General features: G+C 47.0%; 1 protein-coding gene across 7 annotated transcripts in view; it reads right to left on the bottom strand.

Moving 5' to 3' along the window:
• Positions 1-22,564, bottom strand: part of Adgrf5 (adhesion G protein-coupled receptor F5) — a 66,247-nt gene that overhangs the window by 3,579 nt on the left and 40,104 nt on the right. For 4 of the 7 annotated variants that reach the window (XM_090355521.1, XM_090355522.1, XM_090355523.1 and 1 more), the window contains exons 2-17: positions 21,933-22,112; positions 21,700-21,809; positions 21,095-21,153; positions 20,156-20,295; positions 19,362-19,580; positions 17,533-17,736; positions 13,572-13,742; positions 11,400-11,519; positions 11,038-11,247; positions 8,897-9,103; positions 7,048-7,203; positions 6,077-6,285; positions 4,891-5,070; positions 2,054-3,445; positions 1,375-1,416; positions 1,150-1,287 (exon numbers count right to left, since the gene is read on the bottom strand). In XM_090355521.1, coding sequence (XP_090211647.1) covers positions 1,150-1,287; positions 1,375-1,416; positions 2,054-3,445; positions 4,891-5,070; positions 6,077-6,285; positions 7,048-7,203; positions 8,897-9,103; positions 11,038-11,247; positions 11,400-11,519; positions 13,572-13,742; positions 17,533-17,736; positions 19,362-19,580; positions 20,156-20,295; positions 21,095-21,153; positions 21,700-21,809; positions 21,933-22,112 — 3,737 coding nt within the window. The remainder of the gene's footprint in view (positions 1-1,149; positions 1,288-1,374; positions 1,417-2,053; positions 3,446-4,890; positions 5,071-6,076; positions 6,286-7,047; positions 7,204-8,896; positions 9,104-11,037; positions 11,248-11,399; positions 11,520-13,571; positions 13,743-17,532; positions 17,737-19,361; positions 19,581-20,155; positions 20,296-21,094; positions 21,154-21,699; positions 21,810-21,932; positions 22,113-22,564) is intronic. The other 3 variants (XM_090355527.1, XM_090355524.1, XM_090355525.1) reach the window with 2 other exon arrangements.

Below are 22,564 nucleotides of genomic sequence, written 5' to 3'. Positions count from 1 at the left end.
GGCAGTTTGAGCTCTTCAGAACTGGTTTGCTGCCCTCTCGCGGTCACTTTTCTGACTTGGGATTCATACTGCTTTGGGCCACATCTCACCACCTGACCAATGTAACTGTAACCCCTCTATACATTACCCCGACAGTAAAATCAAACAAACAAAAGCAAATCATGATGGGTCCCTATTTCATATGCAGTGGCCTAAATATCTGAGAGCTTGTGAACATTTTTTGCAAATACAATATATACCAAAATAAATAAATAAATAAAGATTCCCTGATCTTGTCATTTGTGTTGGAAAATTTTCTTGATGATTTGGGTTTTCCCTTTTTTTCTTCTTCTTCCTCTCTATCTCTGACTGTATTTCCTTCCTTACTCACTTTCTTCCCTTCCCTTTCCTTTTTCCTTTCTCTCGTTTCCTCTCTGTGCCTTCCCTTCCCTGCCTTCTCTTCCTCTTTCTCTCTTCCTCTTTCTTTCCACCTCTTTCCTTCCCTTTTTCCTTCCTTCTTTCTCCCTTGCTTTTGGCACTGGGAATCAAAACCAGGCTCTGTACATAATCGATACTACACCCCAGCTCAAATATAAGTTTTACTGTTTGGCAGGTTTTTCTAGTATCTTCTAACATAAAAATAAGAAGAAAATAAAAATATATATTCAAAGACAATATTTGGGTTAAAAATGTTTACTTCCCAAATAGTTTTCTTGAATGCCTTGAAGTTCCCTCAGAAGATTCTCCCTGAGAGCCTGATATTGACCTAAATTGTATACGATCTGTCATTCACATGCTGTGATGTAGCATCTAAAACAGAACTCCACAGCTCTGCTTAATAGGCTGCCTGAGGCCACAAAGAGGGGGGAAAAATCAATTGACGGGAGTTTGGCCTAATGGTACAGTGCTTGCCTAGCATGCACGAAGACCCGGGTTCAATTCCTCGGTACTACATACATAGCAAAAAGCCAGAAGTGGTGCTGAGGCTCAAGTGGTAGAGCTCTAGCCTTGAGAAAGTCCAAGGACAGTGCTCAGGCCCTGAGCCCAAGCCCAGGACTGCCCCCCCCCAAAAAAAATCAATTGACTAATCAATGCCCAAACAGGTTGAGGAGGTAGAGGGGCTTGGGCTTAAACCCACTAGTCTCAATCCTAACAATGTAAAGAGCTCACATAGTAGTCCATTTTGTCAAGCGAGTGGAACTCATGACTCTGTGGAACAGAACCTCTCCTCCGGGGGGTAAGAATCACCTTTGTACTCTGGGAAGACCATCTGGACAGGGAAAACTTTTTCAGCAAAGCCTCCTGTACCTGCAGTGTTGAAAAGGAGGCAATGTAAATGTAACCGTGCACAGGTCAGTTCAGCATGCCGCTGCTACAGTAGCCTTCCATTCTTACCTTCTGATCCCAGAGACAGCCGAAGAGGAAGATGAACAGACCCTGTGAAGAGGGTGGAGAACAGTGAATTTTAATCCAGTGCTACTGTCTGGGGACGAGGAAGCCCCATTAGCCTGGGGTTGAATGAAATACTCTCTTCTCTACATGCCAAAAGCTTGTGATCTAGTGCTCTCTTCTGGCTCTCCTCACAAATGGCCTCCGTTGTACTTAGTTATGGACCACACTGGACTCTGATAGAAGCATACAGTCTGGGGTTTTCATGAGGCATTCATTCTAGGTGGCATGCAGTGCGCATTTCTTCCAAAGGGCTCTTGAGAGCCTACTGTGGGCCCAGGTCTCCTGTCAGTACCAGGGAGACGGCCATGAATGAGACAGGTTGCACTTACAAATACGAACTCACAGGGTGCTGAAAGACATTGGCTGAGACATTGCTCGGCTTAACGGTGGTGTTTTCACTGAAGCCATAAGAGGCCGCATTGTCGTTATCTTGGGTCCATAGCAAAACTGAGGCACTCTGCTTGCCTTATCAGGGCATTTTGGACTAAGTGGGTCATGCGGGTGAGAAAGCCATCGGGCTCCATGGGGGTCGAGGTAGGTGTGCTTTCCATGTCCACTACGGCTCGGTAGAGCCACGCTCCCCTCTGCACTAACATGGCCCCATCCTTGGCGTGGAACTCACCTGAAAGGCATTGAGGAAGGAAAACACGATGTGGAAGACGGCGCTGCTTCTCTGGAGCACGGTGGCGAGCCCGAACCCCCACGTGAGCCCCAAGAGTGGCGTGAGGACCGCCACGCCCTTGCTGATCTGGACCAGGCTGCTCTTCTCCTGTTTGCTGGGCCTGGCTCCGATGGAGGGTCTCAGGATCTTGGTGATGACCACGGCGGTGATAACCAGATTCACCAACACGATGACCAGTGCGGGGATGACAAAGGCCAGCAGGGCCCTCGTGTCCTCCCAGTTGAGCCAGCAGGCGTCCTTCCTGGTGTACGCGCCCCGGGGTTGCGTGATCCCCAGCGTGGTGGCCGCGATGATGAGGGGACAGACGTAGCCCAGGGAGAAGGCCAGCGCCTTCTGCATGGACTTGCTGGCCTCGTGCAGGATGAACACCAGGCGGTAGAAGAGCATGAGGCCCAGGGTGAGCATCCAGAAGAAGACGCTGAGGTAGAAGACGTGGATGAAGAAGGCGGTGGCCACGCAGGCAGCCTCGTCGAGCGGATAGTGATAGTCCTGGAGAGCAGCGGCCACCATGAACCAGGCGTCGGCCACCAGCAGGGAGGCGGCGATGTTCACCATGCAGATGTGCCGCATGTACGACGTCCGGGTCTTGGTGACCGACTTCCACACCACCGCTTCCACCACCAGGCAGGCTGCCAAGCTCAGGATGGAGAAGCCCAACCCGATGTAGGAGATGATATCCAGGAGCACGCTCATCAGAGAGTCAGGGTCCAGGGAGTCGGGGGACATGAGGATGGAGAAGGAGGTGAGGTGGTCGCAGTAGCAGGAGACTCCGGCCTCGCTCACGTTTGTCACCGAGCATCCGCTGGTGTCCCAGCCCCCGGTGTGGTTGGCAAGGCTGAAGTTCCAGAAGACGCACTGGGGCGTCTTCCCGTGAGGGTGGGAGCTCCTAAAGGTCATGGCGATGCCAAAGGGCGTGGAGTTCTGGCGACCGATGGTGGTGGTCATCACGAGGGTCCTGGCCGAGGCCTTCCGGGGACGCTCCTGGGCCAGGATGGCCTGGAGGGTGGGGAACGCCATGGTGACGATGGAGGATTCCGGCTGCAGGAGTCCCAGCTGGCACTCGTCCACGGCCACGGATCCCCAGAGATCCGGGAACTCAAACTCGTGCTGGTAGATCTGAGGGTGGCCCCGGGTGAGCGCCATGCTCCGCATCTGCACGTTGGGGTAGGAGAGGGCGGGAGGGGGGCCGGCTCCCAGCCGCAGCGCCTGGGAGAACTTCTCCACCGAATGCAGCAGCAGGGAGCTCTGGCTGGCCCGAGGCTGCTGCTGGAGCTCCTGCCAGGACTTGAAGGCCGACAAATCCAGGATGACGTTCACCGTGGAGAGCAGGTCCTGGAAGGGACAGGGTGCGATGTCACACCGACACAAGTCCTTTCCACCACAGATGGAGAGAAAAGAACATCTCCCTGGATGCTCAATGGATGGTGAGAAGTGAAAAGTGGGAAAGATTAGAGTGGGAAATGGACACCTGGGCAGAGAGGGCCTGGGACTGGGACTGCTCTGGACCCTCCTGGCATTGGAGGGACCCTCAGGCAGAAAGGATTGGCTCAGTATTTACTACCTGAAGCCATGAGAACCACGCTCCTACTCCTTCTTAAGGCCAATTCAGCATGCTGGCAGGGACATTCGTTATTTTATTGGGGTTTCTTCTAACTTTCACGTCTACAAAGGCTGTCTGCTGGAAGACATCTCACCAAGAAGCACGAGAAGGTCTCAAAGATCCTCACAAAGTCTGTGGAATCAAAGATCTTCATTTTCTTTTTCTTTCTTTCTTTTTTGTTGTTGTTTTCTTTTGCCCATTGTGGGGCTTGAACTCTGCACCTGCGAGCTGTCCCTGAGCTCTTCAGCTCAAGGCTGCCGCCCTACCCCTTGAGCCACAGTGTCACTTCCGGTTTTCTAGTGATTGATTGGAGATAAGAGTCTCATGGACTTTAGTACCTAGGCTGGCTTTGAACCACGATCCTCAGATCTCAGCCTCCAGAGTAGCTAGGATTACAGGTGTGAGCTACTGCACCTAGCTAGGTCTTCTCTCTCTCTCTCTCTCTCTCTCTCTCTTTCTCTCTCTCTCTCTCTTTCTCTCTCTCTCTCTCTCTCTCTCTCTCTCTCTTTTCCCCTCTCCCTCTTGCTCGCTGTCTCTCTCTTGCTCTCTTGCTCTCTCACACTCTCAAAATTTTAAGCCTTCCATTTGTGAACTTATTTCTCTTTGTATCTCTACCTTGGCTTAAGAGAGAAGCTATTCATTCACTTCTACTTTAATTTCATCTTCCCTCTGGTAACCGGTGTGGCTTCCTCCATTCCAGCTTCTGTGGAGAGGCATCTCTCACCAGACGCCTCCCAAGCCTTTTCAGTCCTGCTGGTCTCTGGATGCCCCTCCACCATGCTTTTGCTTCTTTGTCTGCTCTGCTTTGGTTTCACCTCTGTAAGTATCCTGTCATTGAAATCTCCTCATCTGAACTCTTGCAGGTGAATCTCTTCCCTTGCAGGATTCTAATTGCCCCAAAGGTCATCTTTAATATGGAATATCCTCATTTGTTTTTCTGGAAAACAAATGGGGTTTCATTCTGCCCAGAGAAAGAAACTAAAACAGAGATTCACTAAAGAAACATCAAGTTCCTCAAATGAGCACTGGAAATGCCATGTTATCGTCAGAGCCACAGATGGTGGATCAAGTAATGCCAGGTCACTGCTGTGGAGGAGACAGAGATGGAGAGGCGGGAGGGGCGCAATGGTGACCCTTAACCCAGGAAGACTCAGGCTGGCACGCAGCCCGCACGTACCTGCATCATTTCCATGTTCACTTGGGTTAGAACGGGCGAGAGCAGACTGAGAATATTAATGACGGCACCCAAGCTCCCGGGGCGCGAGCAGATGTCCTGTTTCTCCTTGATGGTGCCGACAGAAAGATCCTTCAGGTACGTCGGGAGCTTCTGGTCCTGCGAGGGACTCTGGATCAGGGCCTGGCCAAACCAGAGAAGAAACAGATGACAGGCATGCCGGTGTGCCCAGCCACGGGATCGGCTGGTGACTCACAGCAAGATCTCCCGTGGCTGTCATTTCCATCTGTCTTTCCCAGTGCCCGTGCATCGAAGGGAATCCCACGAGCTAGCTTGGATTATCTGTGTGCACTCTTCAGATGGGGTCAGATGGAAAGTCTCACGCACAGAAAGGGACTAGTGGAACAGCTCTCTCCCCACTAGACACAAAGGAGAGATAGATGTGACGGCTCTAGGAACAAATGCATGTGCAAGGAAGTATATTTGCCTCTCTGTGCTTTCTCTCACGTTGTTCATTCTGCTGGTCACAAAGAGGAGAGGACACTCTTACTACCCTGGCACAATCCTGGCTTGCATCTGTTTCCCCAGTGACTTGCTGCAAGACACACTGTCATCTATCTATACTGACCATATAATACCAATCCAATCAAATCTTAAGCTCCTTCATCAGCAAGCCATGGGTTATATTTTTATAGCCTTTTATAATCTAAGTGCCAGTGACACACGGTGGCAGAGTTCAATGAATAGAGAGGTTGAATGATGTTGCCAGCTAGACTTGCATAATCCTTTTTATCTTTTTCCCATCAGTGGATGGGCTTGAACTCTGGGCCTGGGTATTGTCCCCGAGCTCTTCAGCTCAAGGCTACCACCCTACCTACCCCTGAGCCACAGCCCCACTTCTGGTTTTCTGGTGGTTAAATGGAGATAAGAATCTCCCATTCTTCAGTGCCCAGGCTGGCTCTGAACCAGATCCTCAGATCTCAGCCTTCTACGTAGCTAGGATTACAGGCGAGAGCTACCAGCGCTCAACTTGCACAATCCTTTTCTGTTGAAAATGCATCTAGAGGCAGGAATGACAGAGAGCACAACACTTGCAATTCCAGCCCTTGGGAGAAGGGGGCCGGAGGATCTTGAGTTTAAGATCCGCCTGTGTTCTGCAGTGAGTTCCCGTGCAGGATCAGCAGTTCACCTTGGCCAGCTGGAGGAGGCCATAGATGGCAGCAGAGATGCAGCTTTTCTGCTCCTCCCTCCACTGGGAGCCGACACATCTGTAGGTGACAGTCCCACCGATCACGCTGCCTGGGCTTCGGGGAATGTGCGAGAACTGGCAAAACTTCTGGATGACTTTCCCAGGCTCTCCAACACCTAGGATGGCATCTCTGCACGTGATGTTCTCCCCTGCACCAGAAACAGGGAAACAGAAATGATATTGCAAGGAAGAGGAGAAAAGGCCGAGGGACGAAGGGTCAGGAGGGCAGAAGAATGGATGTCCAAATTCGCGTTTTCCTTCTTCAAAATGACCCAACCTGTTCTTTTCTTCTTGACTTGCAAAAGCTCCTCACTGCTTTCTGCCCAGAGTTGTTGTGTGTGATCTGTGCTTGCCTTTCCTAAAGGGTCTTTTTTTAAATTTCTGCTCTGCCTCTTTCCCACTGTCAATCACCAGGAATCTTCTCTTTGCTGTGGGGGAAATCTAAAACGTGGGCGATGGTGAGTGTAAACACGTGCCTGTCCACATAAGAGTACTCCAATGAGCGGAGCTTCTGGGACATAGACCTGCTTCCAGGGAGGCAGTCTCCATGGTGCATGTTAGAATCACTTAGGGAAGCTTCAAGAAAAAACAAAACAAAACAAAACTATTTAACATCATTCTAGCCCAGGTACCTCAGAGAGTCTAGGCTAAATATCCCTGGCAAACCCCAAGTGCAGCTATGGTGGAGTAACTGCTGTATCTCCAGAGAACTTTGTTACAGGAACTCCAGGCAGATTTTTAAAAAGACATTGAAATCTCTTTTCCTGGGGTTCCCTAGACTGGATGCCAAGGGACAGGACTTACTTCTTTACAAACCTCTCAGTCAGTTCAAGATCTGCCATGGTGATGAAACTTAATATATTCATTGAATGTCTAAATAGGAAAGCGAAAGCAACTGAAAACACTCTTACCAGGAATCAGTGTGAGCTTCATTGATGAACTCCAGACTGAGTAGTTGGCAGCATTGGTAAACTGGCAAAGTGCCTTGATGGTTTTTGGACATGTGGAAGCTGGTGTTAGTTGGAGATTGTACTTGTAGCAAACTTGCTTTCCATGGATTTCTTTCACTAAACACAGAACAATGGTGGACACAAATGCATAGTGTGAGTTCTCAAAGCACAGAATTTTTCAAGGTGATACAGGATGGATGCCCCTGTCCACACAGGTGCCAGGAATGTGTCACCTTGATACGTAATGTAGTTTCACCTATTTATGTGCAATAACCTTTGACATGTAGAACTATATAAGCCAATATTCACATGTGGGCCAGTCAATACTGTACCTTGACCATTAAGAGTTCCAGATCTGTCCACACACATTTTTGATAGAATACCTTCCCTGTACCCCTCTACCAATCTAATTTTCCTCATTCATCCTTGTCTCTATTGTACTGGGTGACAGCTACAGACATATGGATCTTTCTTTGCCATTAGTCTGTGGGTTTCTGTACAGAATGCTCTGTTTCTCTTTGCATCTCCTGGTGCTTAGCTCAGTAGTAAAAAATACTCATCGTGGGGCCGGGAGTTTGGCTTAGTGGTTGAGTGCTTGCCTAGCATGCACAAAGACCCAGGTTCAATTCCTTGGTACCACATCCATAGAAAAAGCCGGAAGTGGTGCTGAGGCTCACGTGGTAGAGCTCTAGCCTTGAGAAAGTCCAAGGACAGTGCTCAGGCCCTGAGCTCAAGCCCAGGACTGGCAAAAAAACAATACTCATCGTGTGCATTCAAACCTCGGAATGCTGAAATGCCTGTCATATTTCTATATCTACATTGATCTTCTATCATCCTACCATGCACTTGTCTCTAAGCATTATGGAAGGGGTGCTTTTCTCAACATTTCCCCCGCCCCAGCCATCTATATTGCCCAGAATACAAAAAGTGTCTGCCCTTTGAGAATTGACGTTATGCACTTACATTTGGTTTGCCTTAAATCTCTAAGAATTCTGACTATTCTAAATTGAGGATGAACTATACCAGAGAGGATTTTATTGGTTTTTTTTTCTTTCTCTTATACTAATGAAGGAACTGCTTCAGTTAAGTCCATTGCTCTTCTGCTTGGACTCACATACACACGCGAAGTTCAGTCTAGGTAATGACAGTTACAATTCTCAGGAAAACGTTGCTGCCCTTTCAGAGAAGTGGGTAAAATTTATAAAGGTCCCTGGCAGAAGGATCTTTTCCTGGTGTTTTTTTTTTTTTTTTGGTTTTAGTTTAGTTTAGTTTTTGTTTTCAGGGCATGTTCTCTTTGGGCTTGAACTCAGGGCCCGAGCACTGTCCTTGGACTTTTTCAAGGCTAGAGCTCTACCACTTGAGCCACAGCACCACTTCTGGCTTTTTTCTATGTATGTGATGCTGAGGAATCAAACCCAGGGCTTCATGCAGGCCAGGCAAGCACTCTACCACTGGGCCACGCTCCCACCCCAAGTTTTAATGATTATTGTCATTGTTATTTTGCAGCATAGAAACAAGGATCATCAGAATATATAGTCTGCCATACAGGGTAAGTGGGAATCTTATTTAGGAGCCTTCATATTGCCTTTAACAGCTTCCATGAAAACGGTGGGGCGGGCTCCATTCCCTGAGACTGGGTAGAACTAGCCATCGCTCACAGAGTGGAAGATAGCAAAGGCTCATGAACTTCCATTTGGCTACCTTGCACCTCGGACCCAGTCTTGCATTTCTCCATCTCTGCATTAAGAGACTTTTGGGGGCTCCACAGAGAGGCGATGAGAAGCCATGGGGGTGGCAGTGGGCATCTCACCAGCCGGGAAAAGGGAGGAATCCACGTGGAAGGTGACTCTGTAGTCCTGGTCCTCATCTATGCAGCACTTGAAGCAGTGAAAACCCGTGCAGAGACTGCTCGCATCCAGAGGGTCGGTCATTATCACTGGAGGTACTGGGTGGATGGTGACATCTTTGGTGGCCACGCTGTATGCATTCTTGTACCTAAATATGCAGTAATAGGTCCCTGAGCAAAAGGAAGACAAAGGGAGATCCAGTAAAAGGACTGTGCTGTGACGCCCTTCCCTTCCCCACCTCCCTCAGCCCCCGCCCCACCCCAGGCTCCTGGTCACCGTGGCCCCAGAGGGCCAACCACCAAGTGAGCAGTGGCATGGAGGCAGTAGGTGACATTAGAAGGCACAACTAAAGGAGAACCTTCCATCTTCCTCTAAAAACAGTAGCTGGCAGAGGAAGAGGAGCCAGAAGAGAAATGAAAGCCTCTCCTCACCCATGGGAAGGAAGGGGAGGTTGAAGTTCTGATAGAATGGAAGCACAGTAGATTTAGATCAGAATGGGTTCTCTCAGCACGTGGGTGTGGGACTGTGGCGTCGTTTAATGTGATAGGAAAAGCTTTATGACTCAGGATATGACAAGTCCAGCCATCCATCAAGCAACCACCACAACGACAAGGTATTATATGAAAAAAAAAAGTCACATAGGACATACAGCATTTGCATCAATAGCCTTAGAGTCAATGAAAATTTTGGTTAGAGTCAATGAAAAGCTTTCAGAATGGAGTGATTAGGACCTGGCAACCAGAGCCAAAACGACAGCACAAATTTGTATCCTAACCAGGTGGTGACTCATGCTGGAATTTCACTTAAGCTCAGTGAGCCTCATTTCCTCATATGCCAGATGGGAATTAATTCAACTTCCATGCCTAGCACAGTGCCATTTATACCATGAAGATAAAGACACATTATCTCTCACTGCAGGCATCCCATCAAATCATCTTTCCTTTTCCTAACTCGAACAATGTGCAGAGATGAACAGGAAGTAAGAAAAATGCTTCTTTAGGTTCATTATAGGAATAAAATAAGGGACTCTATTGAAAACTACAAAAAGGAACAAGAAGAGGAGAGAGAAGGGAGGAATTAAGCAGGAATTATATACTCTGGGCAAAATTTAATCCAGTTATATTATATTTATGTAGGTCACTATCACAATAAAACCTCTTTGCACAACTAATTCCTTCTAACATTTTTTTTACCAGTTCTGGGCTTGAGCTCAGGGCCTGAGCACTGTCCTTAGACTTTTTCAAGGCTAGAGCTCTACCACTTGAGCCTCAGTACCACTTCCAGCTTTTTTCTATGTATGTGGTACCAAGGAATCGAACTCAGGTCTTTGTGCATGCTAGACAAGCACTCTACCACTAGGCCAAACGCCTGGCCCCATGCTGACAATTTTTTTTTTTGTCAGTTCTGGGCTTGAGCTCAGGGCCTGAGCACTGTCCTTGGACTTTCTCAAGGCTAGAGCTCTACCACTTGAGCCTCAGCACCACTTCTGGCTTTTTTTTCTATGTATGTGGTACCAAGGAATTGAACCCGGGTCTTCGTGTATGCTAGGCAAGCACTCTACCACTAGGCCAAACTCCCAGCCCACTAACAATTTTTAAACGTATGTTTTCATTATTTTTAAATTGTTGTACAAAGTGGTTTCCATTCAAGAAATCAGTTAAGAAGTATAATTTTTAAAGGTGTTTCTTTCTTTGGAAGTAGTCGTACAAAAACTTGTCCAGATTTTATTTTTAAAAAATTTTTAGTATCATAATTGGATGAAACACTCCCAAAAGTCTAATATTGAAAAAAAAATAATCCTCCTAACATAATGGCAAGAGCATAGGAATTGAGTTCACTCTCTTTAAGTTGTTTACACTGAGGTATGTTTCCTCTGGGACTCAGTTTCTCTATCTGTAAGAAGGCTTTCTGACATCTCTGCCCAGAAGACTGTTGCACCATGTGGGAGACGTATTTCACACAGAGAAGGTAGGACAGGGCCTGTGACCACCGGCAAAGGAAGAGGAGTCTTCCCTGGGAAAACTTGCATGGACAGGAAGTGTTCTGGTTGCGGGCAGGGGTGGGGGAATGGATTGCATGGCACCCCTTCCAGCCTCTCTCTTACCATTCCACTCCCGAGTTGCAGTCCTCACTGTCAGCACAGTCTCTGCTCCAGCCGGGTGCCAGCGCATGGTATAAAACCTTTGATGTATTCTAAGTCCAGCAGAAGTATTCCAATAAACCTCATCATAGTTACTCACATCACTGCTGCATTTTATAGAAAAGCTTTGTCCCTCAGAAACAGAAATTGGGTCCAGGGTTATTGTTAGGTTGGCTGAAAGAATGCAAACAAAAACAGACAAAACAAAACTGACAAACAGGTCCGATGTTTAGTGTTTGTGGTGACACGGGCACACGAGTGTAACTTAAGCTAGACGGTAAACGCGGACCGGCCTGGCTCTACCAGCGTCAACGCGGGACTGGTACCTTGCTCTTCCTGGGCTTTATCTGTTTCTAGGCTGTTCCGGGTCGTGCTCTGGACTGTACTCACGTCCATCCCATGCCTGAGCAGCTCGTGCACTTCCCCTTTGTGGCTGGAACTATTTCCTGATGAGCAGCAGGGCAGAAGGTGGTAAACTGAGGGGTGTTCACTTAACCCAGTTCCCCACCCGTCCACCCCCACTGGGGCAACCTCCAGGGAGGACAGATGGCGGGGGTTCGTGTAACAATTCTGTCGTCTGCACCTCCAAACTATTTCTCTCCCGAAACCAGATCACCTCTTCATTTCTACAACTTCTCCTCCATTAAAACGGCAGTCTTTATATCCCCCAGCCCTTAGTCCCAGCCCACTGTACCACAGTGAGTTCTAGAACTTTCAGTGCAGTAGGAAGATGACTGAGTTTTCCACCCAAGTGACTGTACTTGGGTTGTGTCAGGCAAGCCAGGATGTATGGATACCTCCATGTTACCTATTATCATATCGCCACCATGACATCATTCAACCTTATAGAATTAGATATAACTAAAATCGTATGAATTATATATACCTAAACTCTTACGATTAACTATGCATTTACTACTCTTTTTGAGACATTCCTCACTGATTCAGGAGAGATTGCGCATGGAAAATGTTCGTGAAACCATTGCCAACATAAAAGCTCATATAGATGAACATCAATCAGTTCTTCCCATTTCTCTTGGGTCACGTCTTTTACACAATTAACATTTCACATGCTACATGCTTCAATCTTCATGCCTTGAAACCACCATCACTGACCTGCTCTTCCAGTCAGTGTAAAATCTTAATTATAATGAAATTAGGGGTTTCCATAGTATCATTTACAATTCAATATGTTTAGATGTACCATAAAAGCTATTTGCACATGGCACAACCTTCTTAGCATCGTCCTGCTCTCAGAGAAAGCTAGAGAAAGCTCTCTATGTTTTCATTGTTTCTGAGAGCACAAAGGAAATTCTAATGGAACTGGAAATCTGTTTCTTTTAGTTCTCAGTTGAGGTCCAAATAAGCAAACCAATTCTTTCAGCCACAGCTAAGCACGCCTCTAAGACAGCCTCAGTTTTGCCGATCCCAGAGGAGCAGCTGCAGCACATTTTGAGCCATTTGAAGTTTTCTGTAGTGAAAGTGGAAATATACCCCTGTTTTAATTCTGAGGATTGCATTAGCTCTGTGGTCCCATATAAACCTAATCTTGATCTTTCAACAATGTTAAGTTACAATAACCAGAAAACAGGAACAAGAGAAACACGTATTATTATGTTTTGTCTATCTTTTCTCTCAGTTTATTCAGAAGAGTTGAGAAGGGGCACAAATAGGTCATTTTTGAAGGACAGTTAGAAAGATACTTTTACAGTCCTGGGTAAAATTGTAATGCTTCATGCTATGAAGGAAAATTATCATTTTTTTTTTTGCCAGTCGTTAGGCTTTCTCAAGGCTAGAGCTCTACCACTTGAGCCTCAGCACCACTTCTGGCTTTTTTCTATGTATGTGGTACTGAGGAATCAAACCTGGGTCTTCATGCATGCTAGGCAAGCACTCTACCACCAGGCCAAACTCCCAGCCCTAGGAAATGATCATTTTAAGAGGTCTGACTACACTGAATTGAGACAATTAATCCTTACATCCCAACTGTAAAATAAGGACAATGACCAGATTATTAGGCAAACTCTACATCGGGGGTGAGTGAAGAAGTTGTGGTGGGAGCTGAAGGATTGTGGGGGGCTGAATGCAGCTGCTGACTGTAAGGTCAGAAGAAGGGGATTGTGGGAGAAAAGGGAAGAACTGGAGGGGGTTCCCATTCCGTTGTCATGAATTCAATGACAGTAGGACCAAGTGCCCTCTCCCCATCAGTCTTCCATCTTACCCCCCCACAGGTCTCCTTCCTTCCCCGCAACCACTCCTCCCACCTCACTCATCTTGATTCAGAAAAGGATCCCATCGGAAGGAGTCTAAATAGAAGGGAAGGGATCCTCTTCCTTCTCCTAATGCATTATCCCCCTTGCAGGGAAAGCCTTGCATGAATTGTTGTTTGTTGGGGTTTTTTTCCCCCTTGGTTCATGGATATTCCTAGTTCATCAGTAAAGATAACATGGATCTAGCTAAAACTAAATAAGTAAATAATCAAGTGCGAGAGGGCTTACCCACAGAGATGAATGTGACTTCGATGTTCTTGCTGCCTCTGGCTCCGTAACTGCGGATGAACTCACAGGTGTACGTGACTTTGGTTCCTGACGGCCCACTGGGGCACTGGGTTCCATTGGCCTTGAGGGTGTATGTGCTGCAGGAAGACTCTAGGTCTGTTTCTGGGATTCCTACAAAGACAGGAATGATTCCTCTATGGGCCTGGATGAATGGCGGCCTACGATCTAGCACAGAAGCCACCTCAATAAAGGTGAGTTACATTTGAATTAGATTCACTCTCTGGATGAAAGGTAGAGTAGCACAGTGGCCAGATCTGCAGACTCTGGATCTAGGATTCCCATCTTTCTAGTCTACCATTTACTAGCAACATGTTCTTGAGCATGTCCTTTGATCTTTCCTTGAAAAAAATTAATTGACATGCCTGTGTCTACTTATTGATTATTTGTCAGTGAGTTTGTTAGTTCATTATCTGTTTTGAACCTTGAACTTTCCAGTTAGGTGCTCTACTACTTGCGCCCCAGCCCAGCCATAGAACTCCCTTCCTAAACCCACCTTTTTATACTTTCCAAGTTATCTTTGCCTCTTGCCTAGGGTTTTGGACACACTAGAGCATGGATTTCATGTCCAACTCCCATCTCAAGTCTCTCTATTCTCCCTTCTCCCTCTTTATCTGTTGTGACCCCAAAGATACTTTCAAACACTGTCATTTCAAAAAAAAAGAAGAAGGAAAAAGAAGTCTCTTGACTGATCCCCAAACAAAGTCATCTTTTCTGGCTCTAGTTGAAGGATAATATTTGAAATATTTGATGTGATCTGTGACACTGACCATTTTTCTTCTTCGTTCTCTTAATAGTTGTTGGAAATCTCTGGCTTACTTCCTTCTTCTCCAATCTTGGCTAAATAGCAAAGTCACAAATGTCCTATCTTTTTCTAGGCCTTTCTTCTCCATCCATCCTTTGGAAAGCCACATCTTTTCAATTCCCTCAGAATTAACTCCATCTTTTACTTCTTCTCTCTCTGTGTCTTCATCTTATCTCTGGCTTCTTTACCTCAGGCTACAAATGCACTCAAGTTTTCCTTTCCTGACATGCTGGCCCCTTCATCCCCAAGCCCATCTAACCACCGTGGTTCGTTCTTCCCCTCCTCATCTCTCTAGATCTGCATTCACCTCTAACTCTTTACTCCTGGTTCTCATCATGTCTTTGCAATTGACCTTCTCCATCCTCCATCCAGAATGTTGCTCTGAAAACCAACAGTGATCAACTCTTTTACTCCAGCCGGGGCCTTCTCACGCTACCAACACCACAGCACATCATGCTACCCTCTGCCATCCCTTCGCTCTGACACAGCTACTTCATCCCCGAGGTCTCTCGTTCTTTGCTGTCTCCACCCCTCCTCCCGAGCTTCTTCCCCAGGATTCCTTGCTCCCTTCCTTCTTCTGCCTGTTCCTCAGAATGCGGCTCTTTCCCACCCTGCCCTTATCTCCCATGCTCTCATGGGGCAATTCCTCACACAGCCTTGACTTCTGTTATATCTTTAAAGGACATCCCACATGCGTCTAAGAAAAAATGCCCATAGTGGAAACCTAGGAGAAAATTCCCAACATTTAGTTGACATCCTCAATGCCCTACCTTGACACATGCAACTTATTTCTTTTTCCTCAGACAAAACCTGCACATCTTCCGGCATTTCCTCTCCACCTTTGGCAGCTCCCCAAACAGAGAGTCTTCAAGTCATCTTTAATTATTTGCATTTCCTCACATTGTACTTCTCCTAGGTTGTAAAACTCTTGTGGATTATACTTCACAAACATTTCTTACCAGGTCAATTCAAGGTCATTCACCCTCCTGTCTGTTGTGTGCACTTTATAAACTACCCTCTGTAGGCTTCAATTTTCATACAGTTTCTAATTCAACCAACTGACTACATTACTAAATTCTAGCTTTCTCAAATTCAGCTCTGATCATCTGATAATCTATCTTTTACCTTTCAAACCCCACCGCAGTATATAGAATAAAGTCAAGTACCATTAGTGTGGAATATGGTATTTATTCACAGGGTGCCTTTATTTGCTCATGTCCCTCTAGTCTAACACTACATTCCTCCCTTAAACACCAGGCCATATCCTGGGCGTTTGGTGTGCCCTGCAACATGCCTTTACGCTCTGTTTACTTCTGGAATAGTCTCCTCCTTTTCTTTTCGTGTTGACTCTTACTCATCCCTAAACACCAGACTTTTTTGTTTAACCAAACTCATATGCGTGGCAATAAGTTACACAGGGTGAAGTGTACAAAGAAATGGACAGAAATAATGTGCATGGGAAGTAAATAGATAAGTAGGTATTCTGTGTACTCCATTTCAAATGCCTTGGGATGCAATATTTGAGTCGAATATGCAGAAAGACGAATGCTAACAGGCAAGGGCTATATGGGAGGAAGACAGCTTGCAGAAAGGAGGTAGCAAGGGGCAGTGAGAGAAGGCTGGTCCCAGCCCAGAGGCAATTTACTAATGATCCCACTTTGCAGGCCCCAGGTAGCTAGTCCTGTGCAGGAAATCCATTGTTCTGCAGTTGGTGGAGCCCTCAGTGATTTGCAGAAGTGATCACCAGAGAGGGAGAGGTTTCTGGGCACCATCAGCACAGACTTGCTGGTTCTCTCGCCAGATGGTGAGGACCGCCACCTCTCAGGGTTGAAAGAGTCTCAGCCAGTGCCACAGGAATTGTGTGAGGGCCTTTTCCTGTCTGGCACTTCCTTCCCATGCCTACTTCCCCTCCTCGTTCAAAATCAGGGAGTGACTACGTATCTCCTGTGCCAATAGGTTCCACAGTTTCCAGATGCCTGCCCCCTCTTCTGAGCCAGAACACACATGATGCCCATGGAAGGTGCATTGCCAAACAGATGTGCCCAGGGAAACGTGCGGGTACTTCAATGTTTCTGTATTCCTTTTAAACAGTGTCATGGTACCCAAAAGCAAAGGCTTTGTAGACTAAAGATTTACCACTTTAGTGAATTCCCTGAACTGAGCCTTATTTTTTAAATGACTACGCAATACCTTTGTTTCTCAAGAGAAGAGGCCGATGGAATTCTGAGTGGTTTCTAGGTAGGAAACAATCTGGCCACTCATGGCAGTGTTGGCCTAATGGGTTGGATAATATAACCCAGCAACACCAAACTGCTAGTCTTGCAAATGAAGAATGATTGGGAGTCTTAATTCTTCTCTTTTCATACTGTGATAACCTTGGATGAAGCATTTCATCTGTACCTCAATTTCTTTATTTTCATAACAGAGGTAAAAATGTCAGCTCAGATGTATGATCAAGTTTCAATGTGATTAAAAGTGATCACGTGGGAGTTAGGATTTCTATAAAACAGTTATATGATAGAGTGTCACAATTATTGTTTTTGTGTAGTTTTGTTATTGTTCATTCATAAAACATAAAGGTAGCAGGATTATGAATTGGCATGAAACTGGGGGGGGGACAAATAAGTCTACAGAGAGATACATAAGATGATAAATGCAGCGATGGGAGATTGAGGTGGTATACATGTGAGGGTAGACACTAAGAGAGAGAAGTCAGACCTCAGTGCAAGTCAACCATCCAATCAAAGCTGAGGTATCCATAGCACGTTTCAGAGCCTAGGAGGTTGGGGAAGGAATGCAGGCCCAGCTTTGCACAGGGTGGGCGGTACCTTGGGCTGGAGGCATCCGTGAGGCCCCTTCCATCTTCTTTTGCTAAGATCTTGCCTACAACTTAGCACCGAGTTTGTCTGCACGTATCGAGGCACTGTTCCAGTGTTGCGCTTGAGCCTGGCACCCAATCTAGTATTTTTTCAGAGTTTGAAGTCCAGAATAGAAATAACCATCTGACATTTTCCCTTTCTCCCATCACAATACCCATCTTTAGTTGGCCAAGAGGCAAGTGGAAGCTTGCTTGCAAAAGGTCACTTCTGGCATTCTTACCTTCAACGCTTATCTTGCCTTCCTGCTTCCACTCCACTTTGCTCCAATTCACGCTATTCTCACTGCAGCAGTTCAAAGTCACGGGATTGTTGTCACACATCACCTTTATTTCTTCCTTGGCCAAAATTCGAACAGGTATGACCTCTATTTTTCTTGAGCTCCCGTATTCAAAAATATCCATCATCAATTTGCAGGCATAGTCACCTGCAAAGGAGACACACCCTTAACTCTTCCTTCCACGCTCACTTCCTCACAGGAGTGATGGCCTCGTCCCAGTTATCACCGCAGTTTTCAAGGCACCGCAAACCCAGGAACCACTTCCAAAGCCCAGCAGACTCACTCTAAACATGCTTAAGGACCCAGAGAGGCAACGACTGCATATTTTTTCCCATGTGTAAAACCTAGACCTAAGAGATAAGACTTAAAACATAAAGGAGGAACTTTGGCAGGGAAACCAGTGAGCGTGGGGGAAAGACTGTCTGTTTGCATGTATATGGGTATATGTATGTGCGTGTGTGTGTGCAGAGTATATAAAAGAAGAACATTATATGCAGATATGAAAAAAGTGATCATAAAACCCTCCTCTTTTTGTCTCTGTCTGACAAAGAGAGAAGGAGGAGTGACAACACGGCAAAGAGTGTGAGTTTATTTAAAGTTCAGTGTCTGCAAGAATGGAAAGGTCACAATGAAAACCCTTCATATTACAGGTGGATATTAGCTTATGTTACAAATGCATTTGAGGGGCCGGGAGTTTGCCTCGCGTGCGCAAAAACCCAGGTTTGATTCCTTGGCACCACATACATAGAAAAAAGCCAGAAGTGGTGCTGAGGCTCAAGTGGTAGAGCTTAGACTTGAAAAAGCCCAAGGACAGTGCTCAGCCCCTGAACTCAGGCCCAGGACTGGCAAAAAAAAAATCCATTTGAAACTTTTTTCAAGGAAGCTTAAACACGGTGGATTGGGAAATGGGTGTGACAAGGAAGGCGAGTCCAGGACTCAGCACAACCAAATCCACCAGAAGCTCGTGTGGAGGTATCAAAACCAAGTCCCTCACAGTGCACAATTCACATAGTGTAATGAGAAGCACTGCAGGGATTCCTTATAGATGCTTCTCCTGAGGCCACGGGTCAGGAGATGCTCTGACTGTAACCCTCCTGGGCCTTTCTCTACTAGAAAGCAAGGCCGGACTGGAAGAGGTGGGGGAATGGAGACTGGGCCAGTGAGAAGATCAAAGACGTCCTACTTACCACCACAGTTAACGTTTCATGAGACTCACGGAAGATGGGATTGCATTCATATACCGATAGTCTACTTTTTTTAATGGCCCTCTTGCCCTGTGGCTTAGAATGGGGCTCTGAGGCTCTAGGCTGTGTCAGGTTGATGGTTGGTCTCTGGATAATTTCAACATGCTCCTGTGACTGACTGCAGCAGGTGGGTGGGCGGGGGAGAGGCTAACGAGAGGAATGTCCTCTAAGACAAGGAAATTTGGAGCTCAGGTGATATGTCCACCATCTTGTTTTGTTTGGGTGACTTTTATGTGTGTCCAGGCTGAAGTGTGTATAGTTCAGTGACATGCAGTGCATTCTGTGTAATTTCTACTTCCACACAGCTACTTTAAGGTTTTTAGAGCTTAGATCAAGAAGATGATACCATATGCTAAATAAAAACAGCAAAGGTAACTTTAAAATTGAAAATGAATTTTGATTATTTTGGAGGCGTGTGAACAGCAAACCCCATCTACCTTCCCCTTGCCTGGCTGCTCTCTGAGCCTCTCTCCACCCCCTCCCACCCACCCCTGCCTCCCACAGGTCCAGAGGTCAGCAGAGACCCACCTGCATCATCCTGGGTGAAGTTGTAGATCGTGAGGCGCGATATGGAGGTCATGTTGAGGATGTCGTTGTAAATGAAGAACTTGCTGCTGTTCTGGATCTCAGAGCGGTTCTCCCCATAGTGCCAGGACACATTGGGGGACAAGACCTCATTCTCACATTGCAGTGTCACCCTGTCCCCTTCGAAGATCAGCTCCGGGATAATTGTGAATTTGGTCTCATCTGGAAACCCCAAGAGAAGGCGTCAGGATCCCCAGCAGAGGAGGACATTTGCAGTTACCGCAAGGGTTCAAGGCTACCACTCACAGGTCAGAGGGCAAGGATTGGGTCCCCAAACCTCCACAGCCATGCAGGGCACCAGATTGGCCTGGTAGATCTAGTAGAGAACTGGATGAGAATTTTCATTGTTGAATTTGCATGTCTAACCAAATTTGTATTTGGTAGAAGGTCCAGAGGCTCCTGGCATGGAAGCCACGCTCGACGCAAGCGTTGTGATGGACACAGTGCTGCTTCTTCGGATATTTTGGTTGTGTGGACACAGAAAACCTACAAAATGCCCCTGGCCGGTGGACCACTGTTCTACTCCCTGCTCCCCTCACGCTTGCTTTCCAGGTCTCTCCAGGTCTCGGGGGACCCTGTGAAGAGGGGAGGATATCCCACAACACTACCAGGAGACAGAAGTCTCTCTCCACCCAGGGCATCCGAATATGTTTTTCCAGATTGGACCTGGGCCACAGCCACCCTACCAAGAGAAGCAGAATCTGCCCGGAGGAACGCCCCTGGCGGCCCTCACTTACTAGACAGGCCTTGGAAGGAGGTGCCGTCCATTCTGTATGTCTGATTGAGGTTCTTCATGACATTCTTGTTGGCTTTCTGGATTAACCCACTTGGTGGTGTTGTAGTCTTGACTTCATAGTTCACAAACACACTGCCTTTGCTGAGTAGAGATCACACAGGTCAGTAAAGGAGTAACCTGACAGAGTCCAGAGCCTTATAATTTACTGGCATGGGAAACCCTTTGGGGGTGGGGTACTGTCCGCCTCAGGGAATGACCAAAATAAGCTGTGGTGGAACTCTAGACGATAGCTGAAGGCTAGGCTGGTGTACCAAAAGCCTGTAGATAGGAAATATAAACAAAGGAAGCTGCCTGGTGGGAATGAATGAACAGAATCACACAGGAGGCTACAGGGAGACTTCCATGATGCTGAACCTGCTGAGTTAAGCTGCACAGCTATGCCAACCCAGGCTCAGTGGATTCACTGAATGTGAAGTGAGGCTGAACCCCTGGAGAGTCTTGTACCCCGTCCTCGTTTGGAACATTAGCATCACATCTTTGAAACAGGGTGCAAACCAATGGAGGACCGCTGGGGTGCTTAAGCCCAAGGCACCCATTGATATTGAATCAAGCAGCCTCGTGGTCCTGTTCTAGATAGCTGACTTCTCTTGCACAAGGGCATTGCTATAGGACATCTTCTCGCCTTTGTACTTGCAAACACTCCCGAGAGCCACTTGGCTCATTATTGCAAAATCCTTGCATGCGTGGACACATCTCTTCCATTCTTTCCTATTAAAAAGGACCCTCTCTCAGGGGGTGGGAGATTCCCTAGTACTTCCTTTTGCTTAGACCCCCCCCCACCTCCACAGCCTGTGCCGAGCACCCTAGCACGGGTTTTCTCCTCCACTGACATCTTGCTTTGTGCCATCAAAGGGAAATGGAAGAATTGTAACATTCTTACGTGAACCCAGTCACAGCCACGGATAGGAAGCCTGGTAAGATTCTGTACCCCTCTCGGAACTGGAAAATAAGATGAGACAAGTTTCATAGATCAGAAGCAGAGAGGACAGCACACGTCCCTTCTCATCCTACATAGAATTCTCTTCTGTCTTGTCAGCACTCACATGAACAGATCTTCGAAAAAAGTGATTTCTTACTGCCTATGTCAGCCTGAATTCTTAGAAAAGCAGACTCCAAATTCGGTGTGGGGGAAAAAAATGAAAACTGCTCAGGAGCCAGGCGCAGGGACTCAAGCCAATAATCCTAGCTACTTGGGAAGTTGAGATCGGGGAATCAAAAATAAATAAAAGTGTTAAAATGTCACCTCCAAGGCTTTTCTGCCCAGGCTGGTTTCAAACTTGAATCTTCCGCATCTCTGCCTTCAGGGGCACTGGGGTTATAGGAGTGATCCACTTTGAATGCTTCTAAATTTGCTATCCTAGATGGAGCTAAATAACTCCAAACCTTCATTCATGGATTACAGCTAAGCAAACTGTCCCCAGGGAAGGGAATGGGGTCCCTTCTGAACAATTTGCTGGTTACAAGGTCTCTGGGAAGAAGACCTACCGCTCTTTCTAGGTCAGTCTTATAGGACCTGTAGAGGGCCGAGGAGGTGTTCCTGAGATCTTCTTGAAATCCCACATTCAGTCTCACTCTCATTCTCAGGGTCAGATATTCTGCAAAGCAAAGGATCATACTTGGCAATCGCACGTTAATGTCAAGACACAGACAGGAAAACCGAGCTACTTGCTTAAGTTGGAACGGAATGGGCACTCAAGGTTCTAGAAAGCAGCACATACCTTCTGGGAGCTGGCAGAAGGGCCCTCCAGGAGGGAGGCCTTTCAGGCAGTTGCAGGGGGGCCCTGCGTGGGTGCCTCCGTGCTGCGGTTGACAGGTGAGATGGTGGAGGCACTGCTCTCGAGGCCACCTGTAGCCTGTTTCGCAGGAACACCACATCTCACTTGCAGCAGGCTGGCAGACTGTCATCAACCAGAAAAGGGAAGGCAGACAGCATCTTTGCATCTGTAGACTGCAAGCACTTAAAGCAGCATCGGGAATCCTAACCTGACCTCGCATGGCTCCTCCCAAAGCTCAGGGGAACTGGCTAAGGTTCATGCATGCACGCACACACACACACACACACACACACACACACACACACACGCACACACGCACGCACGCACACACCAAGTTGTGGATGTCTGAAAGATGGCTGCTCTAAGTACGGGTGCCTGGTGACTGTTGTACTGTGGTATGATTTTTAGATGGTTATTGGCCTAATAGCAGATGGACCCCAGATATCTATTATGGCAAACAGATCCTTGGATATAGGGTATGTAAGAACCTCTGGAATGATTCCTGGTCATCCTTTCTTCTCTCTTTCTCATCTTTCTCTCTCTCTCCCTTCTTTCTCCCCGTCTTTCTTCCCCCT

The sequence above is a fragment of the Megascapheus bottae genome, chromosome 22 (assembly GCF_031878675.1).
Source record: "Megascapheus bottae isolate mThoBot1 chromosome 22, mThoBot2.hap1, whole genome shotgun sequence".
Taxonomy (NCBI): domain Eukaryota; kingdom Metazoa; phylum Chordata; class Mammalia; order Rodentia; family Geomyidae; genus Megascapheus; species Megascapheus bottae.
This window is presented reverse-complemented; position numbering and strand designations above follow the sequence as displayed.